This window comes from Drosophila subpulchrella, chromosome 2L (genome assembly GCF_014743375.2).
Source record: "Drosophila subpulchrella strain 33 F10 #4 breed RU33 chromosome 2L, RU_Dsub_v1.1 Primary Assembly, whole genome shotgun sequence".
NCBI classification, from domain to species: domain Eukaryota; kingdom Metazoa; phylum Arthropoda; class Insecta; order Diptera; family Drosophilidae; genus Drosophila; species Drosophila subpulchrella.
The window spans coordinates 3,451,207-3,462,989 of record NC_050610.1 but is presented as its reverse complement, the minus strand read 5'-3'; the positions used below and the strand labels follow the sequence as shown (position 1 = coordinate 3,462,989).

Genomic DNA, 11,783 nt, shown 5'->3' with positions numbered 1-11,783 from the left:
CTGGTCCCATAACGCTTCGGCCATAACAATGAGAATGAAAATAAAAAATAATCATATAATATAGTTGAGCACACGCAGCACCGAGCAAATTGAGACAAGCACGGCAGACTCGCAGGAGCCACTGCGATGATATTTCTGCCATTGTTTGAAGCCAGCCGAGGGGCGACTGAGGGGGCAGCGGAGGGGCGGCGCAACAGTTGACTTTTATGCACGACATGTCGCAGCGCGGCTTTGTGCCCCCACTCGGCGTACTCCTCCACTCCCATAGTTGCAACCTGATATGGAATTTGCATTGCAGTTGAGCTGGCGCACAACGCGGCGTATGAGTAATGCTCGCAACAATGCCCATAATTGTCACTGTTTGGGGAAGGTGGTGGCAGGTGAGCGAGTTGGCGCTGCGGTTGCACTTGCCGCAGCCCTGGTAAAAATGTAACAAGTACCCGAAGAACGGACTCATTAAAATTTTGTATCATTCTGTAAGCTAACACATTTGACATTTAATGAGATTAAATGCATAAATTATACTTTAATTGCTTTCGGAGCCTATTATCTTCTTTTGATCCCATACCAAAACAAAATGTTATTTTTAACAAACCCCGCAATTTATTCAAAACTTATTCCGCTCTCCAAATAAACACACAAACAACAATAAATTCATTGTCTAGACTGGCCGCAATTGTTGTGTAACCCTTAACATTGTTTTAGCCACAACCATATATCATTCCGCATGTGGCATGGCATATTAGCGCTGGTTTTTGCAACATTTTCACACATTTTCATTTCTGTACAAATTACGTGCATTATTACATTATTGCGGAACAAAAGTGAAAGGCAACAATGGCTGAACCCTTTTCGCTGGGGGATTTTCGAGATGGGGGTGTTTTTTCGGGGCTTTGGCATTATGAAAACGCTTTAAGCAGAAAATTGGATTTTTTCATCTTGAATGGAAAACAAAACAACAACAAAAAACGAGGCGGGGCAATAACAGTAAAGCCCCCGGTAGCTACAAAAAATAATAAGTATTAAACATCGCCCGAAAGAGCGGCGAAACAAAAAATAAATGTTAGATATGCTGACAAAGGTAATACAATAAATACGAAATGACGTTGCTGCCACGGCTGCTGTTAATGTTAAATTTTACGTAGCATACTTTCGGGCACCCTCGAGGTGGGCCAAGGGCTGTGGGCGTGGTCGGGGGCGGTAGTGGGAGTGGCAGGCAGGTCGAGGTGAGTCCTCTTTTTTGGTAGTTCGTAATCGTGCTGATTGTTCTTTTCTGTTTGGGTTCTTTAATTTCATTCGAGGCCATTCTTATTTATTTAACATTAGTTTTTATTTTACGAGCCATAAAGAGGCAACACTTATGTACTATACACTTGCCAGCAAACACGAGAACAATGCAAAAATCGTCGAGCATAAGTAAACAAAATTAAAACGAACCTAAACTGTAAATTGGATTTTGTTCTGGTTTATAGTAAGGCATAAATCAAGGGCACACAGGCCTAATTGTTTAATCAAGAGTGTAAACGACGATAAACCCAGGCCATAAAAGATAACCCACTGATAAGCCACCGTCTTACGAGAACTCTGACTCACTCGCCCCAGGAATACACACCAAATTCCATTCCGGGCATGTGTTTGCCCACAATAAAACCCCACCGAAAAATCACTAAAGATAACGAGTTGGCGAGTGGCACTGGAACTAGAACTGCAATTGCAATGGGCAACTGCAATGGCAATCGGCACATAAAACGGGCCAGATCTGCGCTTTCCGTTCGTAAACACATCAGAATCCAATTGGCTGCACGTTTGTGCGGCAGACCACGCCAAAAAGCTCTTACACCGCCGGCCATTTTGTTGCAGCTCGTACATATTGGCATTAGACTAATCCAGAGTACCGCACGCAACAACTTAGTTATTGGCCATGGCCGAAAGCAGTCGGCACAAGTCCTGGAATTGCCACTGAACTAGGGCACTGAAAAAAATTGGTTCGAATAATATGGAGTCTGCTCTTATTTGGATTATCTTATTTAAGTACTATGACATGTAAGTACTGTAAATATCCCTATCATTCTGTGCCTTTTGATAAGTTAAACACTTATTTTGGTAGACATTGCTAAATAAATGTGTCGAAATTGTTTTCATAACTCTAAGAAAATATTTTTTCAAAACGTAATTAAATCATACAAAGCCTGTAGATTCCGAAATACATTTAAGAACAATTTTAAGAGTCTCTAATTTAATTTCTATACCCATTACTCGTAGAGTAAGAGGTCATATTAGATTCTTCTGCAAGTACTTAACAGGTAGAAAGCGTTTCCGACCCCTAAGATACATATATTCTTTCTATTCTATTCTATAACTATCCGAGCAGCCATGCCCGTCTGACCCTCCGTCCGTATTAACGCTGACATCTCCGTAACTATAAAAACTAGAAAGCATGCAAATTCTAGAGGTTTTTGCGCAGCGCACAACACTAAAAACTGTCTAGAGACCACATTTTTTTTTTACAATCGCATTGTTACTTTGAAGTTTGTGACTAACATGTTTAAACTGACTATGCAGTAGCACAATAGAAATGCCTTAAATTTGATTTTATTTGAAATTTGAAACAGGGTATCTGATAGTCGAAGCACTGAACTATGGCATTTCTTCTTGCTTAAATCGATTTAATTGCTGGTTTAAACATTTGTAATCAAAGGGTTGTAGTTAAAATAAAAACAATTTTCCGGAGAAACATTCTTAAAACTAAATCAATTTACATATTGTGGTAAAATGTATTACAATATTAGGATGCACTTTTAAGATAATCATTTTGTATATGAATAACGATTTTGGCAACGGATTTTTGGTAGTGCGTTTTACTTGGGCTCTGAACCGCGTTTTTTGGCCCAGAGCAGACGGGATGGTGACGCGCATTAGCCGATAGTGCGACTCCATCCATGACCCCCGGTCTCCACCCCATTTAATGTGCAACAGCGAAAAGTTGAACGTGCTGGCAGCTAAATTCCTTTTCATCCTCTCCTTGGCAACACACACACTCGCACACACACACACTCGCACACACACACACTCGCTAACTGATGGCCATTATCAGCATCATTATGTGGCATTAGGAGCCGCGCCACGAGGATGATGATGTTGTTGCAGCTTAAAGTTGTATGCGATTTATTTGCGGTAGCCCCTCGTTTTTCCACCCTTTCAGTACGCGAGTGTGTGTGTGAAAAAGTGCATTTAAGCTCATTTAAATAGCATAAATTAAGATGCTTAAGCTCATTAGGTGGAAATTTTTAATTAGCAAAACTGGACCGAAGCCTTGTAATGACCAACGACTGGCAGGTGGCCGCTTATCATCCGCGGACCAAAGGCAAAGAGCAGCTTATCAGTCAATTGAAGGCCAAAAATTATACTAATTACGCAGCTAATGCAGTTCCTATAATGATAATGGGAAATGACTTCGGCAGATAAGCTTTATTTTCTCGGAATAATAAATTACAACAAATACTTTTTATGTTTCATTTGTTGAGGACAAAAATTCGAATTTGTTATACCAACCAAAATAATTTGAGTATATAAATTATTTCGTAAAAATTTAATGGTCTGTCTAAAAATTAATATTTATACTCGATTTTAGATAAGCATAACGATTTTGTTATGGGTACTTTTATTGTAATTATATTTAAGGGTAAACGATTTCAGATAAGATTTTTAGTTTAATCGCTTGAATGACTTTAAAAAGATTAAATCTGAGACTAATTTTCAAAATCAGGCATTCAGGTAAAAATGTTCCTCCTTCCTTTACAAAATGTACTATTGCTTGGCAATAGTTTAACCGGAGACCTATGGGCCTTAAAATGGAGAGTGAATTCGCGAATAATTTCTAATGAATCATGTGCTCCGGTAATCAAAAGTTGCCATACCAACTAGGGCACGTGACTCACGATAAGCCCGGCGTACTTAGGACGGTTTCCATAGAACGGGCCTGATAAACAAAGCACTTGACTCTCGGGTTAATACCAATTGAGTAGACATAAGGCTGCCAGGCAGCCTTCCCTTCACACGTCTTGGCAGAAATCTTTGAGTAATCCTCGCATATTACACAGGTGGGCTGGTTGTCCTTGGTGGTGCCACTCCCAGCTGGAGATAAGCAGGTTAAAGCTCGGGAAAATTATGGAAGTATGAGCTGGCAGTTGTAAGTCCCTGAAAAGGATTGCGTATTTGGTTTTAATCTTTCTTAAAGCCAGGAACAACAAAGATTTTTACATTTTTATTCACATTACTGAATACCTTACTTATATATATTTTTTTTCGATACACCCAAATTTAATAATACCTTAACATAGCCAAAAAAGGGCTATAAATATAAAAAGTTTTTATTTTAGCGTTAAATAAAATGAGAAGCCGTGTCTGAAATAGAACTTTACTCGTTACATTCTGACAAATGAACATTAACTGAACGAACATAAGGTTTAATTCAGATGTACATACTTTAACGTTAGTCCGTTTTTTGATTCAATAAAACATAACCCAATTTCAAGATAAAGGCGCCATCTATAAGGCGCTGACAACATATGTTGTCAACTAATTAAAACTATACACGAGGGCGTATTTATCTTTTTTGTTGCTAACGTCATGGCACATGCTTTATTTATCAATAACTTTTTAATGAATGTTGTTGTTTTTCTAAATATGTTGACAGATACTAACAGCTGATAAATTCAATTGACATTTAATTTAATTTCAATAATAACAATTAAAAAAGAATTTTAATTATAATATTGGTTATTCCTTTTTGTGGGCCCTAAAATCGAAAAGGAGAGTTATAGCTTAAAGTTTCGGAGAGATCTAAGTTCACATGAACGGACAGAGCCTGATACTTATATATATGCTTCATACGTAACACGATTTGCACAAATGTTAATATTAGGTAGGAGTGGTTGGAGACTAAATATTAGTCCCCTCACTTAGGCCACAATGGGCCCCTTGTGAATGTTAATATTAAGTGTGCCTAATCTTAATTTTTTAGAAAAAAAAATATATTTAATTTTTTAGCGTCTCACTAGACTTAAACAATATTGATTTAAAGCTTTCCCCTTCGTTTTAAAATCGGATCAAAGTCAAATCTAGTTGGACATAAAAGTAAAAACCAGAAAAGGTTATAGTCACAACGGTTTCTTTCTACTTGTCGCATACGAATACAACATACCCTGCTGTTAACTGCAATATCTTAAATCAGCTCATTTTCCAACAGTCAGTTCTTTAATATCTCATTCAGCCAACGGGGTTATCACCTTATGTTCGACTGCCAATACGCGATGATTGATTGAGCACTCCGTCCATCACTCGGTGGGGCCTTAATAAACTGTGCAGCAGTGGCAGCCATATCAGCGGGTGTCACATTGTTGCAACACAGGGGACCCGCTCGAATAGTGTCAATCAGGTAATGGAATTGTCGCGGGCTGGCTGGCGTGGGTTCTGGCCAACTCGTGCTTACACTCAATCATTGATAATGCGTTGGAAAATAGCCACAAGAAAAGTGACCAGCAATCGGGGAGTGGACTGCCATAATTGTGTTTCGGTTATTCGCCGATTACCGCCTCTCACCGGCGATAAGCCAGCCAGGTTACCACCATTCTATCAAAGGCTGTTGGCCACAATCGCAAAGTGGTTCCGAGCGTGTGATAAAAAATGTAGGCACAAAGATTATGGAGCTCTCTCCCGTGATATTTTGCCTCGTTTTCAGCGAGTGTATGGGTGTATTGTTTAGATTAGCCCCGGTCTAATTGGCCATAGAGCTCAACAGGTCTTAGGCGATCGCACAGTTCTTTCTGCACCTCTGAGGTGGCAGGTCGCGAAACTTTTAGTAACTTCCATAAGGAACTTTGAATTTTCCTGCTCTAGTGTAAGTGCCGTGATCCACAGCGAAAGTGTCCTTGATTCACTTTCTAGGACTAAAGTGCTAATTGGTTCTGAAGTTTATTTTTAAACCACATGTGCATAATTTAATGAATGTTATGAGAGTCTTGCGCCACGTAGGCAATCTTGTTGCTAATGCTCGTGTTCTTAACTCCCGTGCCATTTCTTGGCACACACACTTATCATCAGCTCCCTTAGGGTTAACAGCTCGAGGTTATCAATGTTGTCCGAGATAAGCACTAAATGGTTATAAATTAAGTGTTCCGTTCGCAAAAATACTCTTAAAGCCAACAAATTTTCACGTAATTATTCAAAATTGCATTAGCCCTAATGGTAATTTCTTAAATGATAACCTATCTTTATTGGTTTCTGATAATCACTCGCCAACATGCATTAAACTTCGATTTTCATTTGCCTGACACTAATATGGAACTATAAATGCTTTATTTGTGCTATATGGCGCCATTATTGCCTGTGTGACGTCAGAGCACGTGATGGATCATGTGGGGCGAACAAAATTGAACCACTCAAACGTCAAGTTGAAGATTGCCACACAGCCGATTGCGGCTTCGATTATATTTTTACGGCCCACGAACGGATTTCTTAATGAGCCCCGTAACTCCGCCTGCAATCCGAAGCGCAATCCCCAGTGAACCCGTAATTGCGGACATAAACCAGCGGGAAATACAACTGGGAATGGGTGTCAGGCTTTGGCCATCCGATAATCAGACATTTGCGTGAAGTTTGCCCCCGAAGATTTATGGCCAACTTAAAGGCGATTGTCTGGTCTGTGCAGATTTATGGCTAAGACTGATGAACAAAACTGAAACCGATAAGCTCGGACCTGCACTGATTTATCCGCAGATGGCCAACGGCAAAGCCCAGTCAGTTGCACCCTATCAGTTCTTTGAACCGTTTGTGCCAACTATGTTGCCTTAATGTTTGTAAATATAAGTTCAAAAGTCCAGGTTGATTTCCAATTTCATTTTACAAACACAAAAAATTTTTATTACATTTAAAAATTCAACAAATTGTGAGGGTATTTGTACAATGCTCAAGGCAAGAACTTGTTTGCATATCCAGGAGCTACAATTTTATTGCATTTCATTATTTCCCATTAATTTTAATAGACTTGTATAAATATTTATTTACTAAAACGAAATTGTACACATTTAAAAATATGTAAATCGTGTTATTTACTATGTTCTCAATCATTAACCAGTAAGTGCCAATAATCTAAAACTATTTGAAAATGTTGCGTAACTTCTGAACTGCCTAACAATTTATGGAGCAATTAAAAAATCAACAAGCTTTCCATTCAATTCCGATAATATGACACCCACTTCCCGTCTCTGTAAATCAAATCTCTCGTATCTGCAAGTCGAAACTATCAAAAACTAGGTAAAGGCCACAGACTGCGCGTCTTTTTATCAGCCAGTCGAGAGCGAGAGTCAATCATGATTTTATGGCCAGGCAGGCGTGGCGAAATCACGGGCAGACAGTGGTCTAACCATAAATATCCACAATCTGGCCTGCCCAAAACGGTTATCACAAGACACTGCACAGGTCCTGGGCGAGTAATAAGCGTTTAATGCAATAAAAGACTTACGGGGCTTATTTATAAACCAACTGATTGCCGGTAATTGTTAATAATTTCAAATTATTAATGCGCTCAGCGGTCAACGCCCACTCCAGATAGGGCCCGAATGCCAGTAGATAACCGGCGGAACGATCTCGATAGACGAGGCAACCGCTAATCTAATCTCTTCGGTTTGGTTCTGTTCTGAATTGTTGAGTTCCACTTAGATGATTGATTGCGACATTGGCAGGGACTGCATTGAAGTGGAACGACTATAAACAATGTGCGTCAGTCGGATCAACAATGTTGAAGCCCTTTGACAGACGACAGACCCATTAAAGCTCGTCAAAACAACTCATTATCCTAGCTGATAAGTTAAGTGTGAAAAATTGGTTGATTGATCTACTAAATTATGCATTAATTATAAAATATGCATTAATTATTATAATTTAATAATTTTTTATTTTGATATTTCTTAATTTTGATCAAACAAGTTATTGTGTGATAAATTCCAGTTGATAAAGTCTCAGTCATGACTAAGGTCCCCTATCGTTCTGACACTTGTTATAAACAAATTTTATAAGTAACGGCCCTGTTTATCATAGGTGGAAATTTCGGTGACTATTACTACGTTAGATCACATGCCTCGCTTAACAATAAAAATGATTAGTGTAGCTATAAATACCTTCTTTTATTTCAAAATAAATTAACCATAAACGCAATAATGAGTTATATATTTATGCGCCTCATAAATTACAAACGTACCGAAAATGTTTAGACAAACTTGAGTCATGTTAAATATATATGTTTTATAGTTGGAAATGAAAATAATATATGTTAAATCTTGTTATTCCTTTAGCTTCCATCGTAAAAAATAAGGAATATTGGCTAATTATAGTTAAACCTTAAGCAAAGCTGATTCATCATTTAATAGATTCCTTCCCCTTATTTTTCCCAGTTATAGACCCTCGATTCGAACATGGGTGATATGTTCCGTAGCGAGCAGATGGCCCTGTGCCAGCTGTTCATCCAGCCGGAGGCTGCCTACGCCTCCATTGCCGAGCTGGGCGAGAGTGGATGTGTTCAGTTCCGCGATCTGAACGACGAGGTCAGTGCCTTCCAGAGGAAGTACGTCACCGAGGTGAGGCGATGTGATGACATGGAGCGGCGCCTGCGGTTCGTGGAGTCCGAGATGAAGAAAGACGAGGTCAAGTTGCCGCTACTCAAGCCGGAGGAGGAGCCGAGTGCACCCAATCCCCGCGAGGCCGTTGACCTCGAGGCCCAGCTGGAGAAGACCGACAACGAGCTGCGCGAAATGTCCGCCAATGGGGCCAGCCTGGATGCCAACTTCCGGCACATGCAGGAACTCAAGTACGTGCTGGAGAACACCGAGGGCTTCTTCTCGGACCAGGAAGTCATTAATCTGGACGTCAACCGACAGCTGGACCCCGAGGATCCGGCGAATCTCCAGGGAGCAGCTCAAAGGGGCCAACTGGCCTTTGTGGCTGGAGTGATTAAGCTGGAGAGGTTCTTCAGCTTCGAGCGGATGCTGTGGCGCATTTCCAGGGGAAACATCTTCCTGCGGAGAGCCGACATCGATGGACTTGTAGATGACGAGGAGACCGGACGACCGGTGCTGAAGACCGTCTTTGTGGCCTTCTTTCAGGGAGAGCAGCTGAAGCAGAGGATCAAGAAGGTCTGCACGGGCTACCATGCCGCCGTTTATCCCTGTCCCAGCTCGCATGCCGAGCGAATGGATATGATCAGGGACGTGAATGTCCGTCTGGAGGACCTCAAGCTGGTCCTCAGCCAGAGTGCCGATCATCGCAGCCGAGTCTTGAACTCTGCCTCCAAGCACTTGCCACGCTGGTCAATCATGGTGCGCAAAATGAAGGCCATCTACCACATTCTGAACTTTTTCAACCCCGATGTGACGGGCAAGTGCCTGATTGGCGAGGGTTGGGTGCCCACCAATGACATCACCACGGTTCAAAATGCCCTAGCTCGAGCCTCCAAAATCTCGGAGAGCTCCATTCCGGCATTCATGAATGTGATCGAGACAAACGAAATGCCGCCGACTTACACGAGGACCAATAAGTTCACCAATGGCTTCCAGAACCTGGTGGACTCATATGGCATGGCTTCATATAGAGAAGTTAATCCTGCTCTGTACGCCTGCATCACATTCCCCTTTCTGTTCGCCGTGATGTTCGGAGATCTGGGACACGGCCTGATCCTCTTGTTATTCGCCTCCTGGCTGATCATCAAGGAGAAACAGCTGTCCTCGATCAAAGAAGAGATCTTCAATATATTCTTCGGCGGCCGATACATCATCTTCCTCATGGGCATCTTCTCAATTTACACTGGCTTCATATACAACGATGTGTTCTCAAAGTCGATGAATATTTTCGGTTCCGGTTGGCACATGAACTATACGAGGGAAACGGTGGAGGACGATAGTCTAAAGTACATAACTCTGAGGCCCAACGATACCGTTTACAAGACCTATCCCCTTGGCATGGATCCCATTTGGCAGATGGCCGACAACAAGATCATCTTCCTGAACACTTTCAAGATGAAGCTGTCCATCATTGTGGGGGTTCTTCACATGATCTTCGGAGTCTCCATGTCGGTGGTTAACTTTGTCTACTACAAGAAGTATGCCAGTATTTTCCTGGAGTTCCTGCCGCAAGTTCTCTTCCTTCTGCTGCTGTTCGGATACATGGTCTTCATGATGTTCTTTAAGTGGGTCATCTACAACGACACCGTCGAAGGACCTCTTTCGCCAGCCTGTGCTCCATCTATCCTGATCCTGTTCATCAACATGATTCTGCAGGGCAGCCAGGATACCCCGGAGCCCTGCGAAGAGTTCATGTTCGAGGGCCAGAAGACCCTGCAGCAGGTCTTCGTCATCATTGCAGTCATCTGCATTCCCTGGATGCTGTTGGGCAAGCCCCTGTACATCATGTTCAAGCGCAAAATGAGCGGAGCACCGCCGCCAAAGCCGCAGGCTGGAGGAGGAGAAGGTCACGGCGATGACGACGCCATGGGCGAGATCTTCATCCACCAGGCCATCCACACCATCGAGTACGTCCTGAGTACAGTTTCCCACACGGCCTCGTACCTCCGACTGTGGGCCTTGTCCCTGGCTCACGCACGTAAGTTTATTTATCTAGATTCAACAAATTTTTAAATTCAAGAATCAGAAAATATTTTGTAATATATTTGTAGTTCTTGGTTTACGTTAATCAAATGGTTGTTCCATGCGCGTTTTTAAATCTTACAAAGTCAGGCTAATTAATCATTATTTTCATTAAGCTTTTTCTGGTTAACAAAATTAATCTGAGTTCTATCAGCCAATTCCTTCTATAACAAAAACAATTAACATTTTTTTGTATACTCATATATTCTACAAAATAACTCATACTTGATAATTTGATATAACTTTATTAATTGGGAATTGCATATATTGTCATTAAAAAAAATGTTAATTAAATAATAATAGCAAATAGATAGCAAACAATTTATAAGACACTTGATAAATTTATTTATGATTTAAAATAGAATTGCCGTAAATATCTTACCTAATGTATTATGATTTCGCCTTTTGCAGAGCTCTCCGAAGTGCTGTGGAGCATGGTGTTCTCCATGGGCTTCAAGTACGATAGCTACCTCGGTGGCATTCTCATCTATGTGTTCTTTGGAGCCTGGGCGCTGCTCACAGTTGGCATCCTGGTGCTCATCGAAGGACTCTCGGCCTTCCTGCACACATTGCGTTTGCATTGGTGAGACTGGATTAATGAACGATTTTTTTTCAGATCCGGACTAACTGACCTCTTTTTTTTCAGGGTGGAGTTCATGAGCAAGTTCTATGAGGGCGCTGGATACGCCTTTGAGCCTTTTGCCTTTAAGACCATTCTGGATGCCAGCGATGATGACTAGAGAGCTTGGCAGGGGTCAAAGGAGACAGACAGAGCGCAGGACGCACTTCCTTAAAGCATTTTCGTTATTCGTTCGGTTTCCTTCGTTTTTTCACGGAAAAATAAATTTCGTTTGATATGCATACAGAACCTAGTGTTTCTCTCTTCCTGGCTCATTTCTGGTTTTGTCAGCCGACGACAAATGTTTGGCATATGCTTTTTGACAGTTTCGCTTTGGCCATCCAAGTGACAACTGCAGACATCCTCTAGTACACACATTTCGTCTGTACATATCCATACAGACTGCACATTTTCAAAACAATCTCAAAGCAAATTGCTCGATATCCTCAAAAGAAAGTTTGCTCTGATAA

The 11,783-nt window shown here is 41.3% G+C and overlaps 1 protein-coding gene across 1 annotated transcript; it reads left to right on the top strand.

Annotated features, from left to right (window-relative positions):
* The first annotated feature begins 5,788 nt into the window (after nt 1–5,788).
* Nucleotides 5,789–11,562, top strand: LOC119548319 (V-type proton ATPase 116 kDa subunit a1). Its single transcript, XM_037855499.1, has 4 exons — nt 5,789–5,899; nt 8,451–10,650; nt 11,106–11,277; nt 11,341–11,562. The coding sequence occupies exons 2-4, from the start codon at nt 8,472–8,474 to the stop codon at nt 11,432–11,434; spliced, it is 2,445 nt and encodes an 814-aa protein (XP_037711427.1). The 5' UTR covers nt 5,789–5,899; nt 8,451–8,471; the 3' UTR covers nt 11,435–11,562.
* Nucleotides 11,563–11,783: the final 221 nt, after the last annotated feature.

What these genes read in the sequence shown, in the direction of transcription:
- LOC119548319 (XM_037855499.1), top strand. Translation starts at nt 8,472, where the DNA reads ATGGGTGATATGTTCCGTAGCGAGCAGATGGCCCTGTGCCAGCTGTTC. An exon ending in CTTGTCCCTGGCTCACGCAC is followed by an intron (nt 10,651 to 11,105) that starts GTAAGTTTATTT and finishes CGCCTTTTGCAG; the next exon opens with AGCTCTCCGAAGTGCTGTGG. An exon ending in CACACATTGCGTTTGCATTG is followed by an intron (nt 11,278 to 11,340) that starts GTGAGACTGGAT and finishes CTTTTTTTTCAG; the next exon opens with GGTGGAGTTCATGAGCAAGT.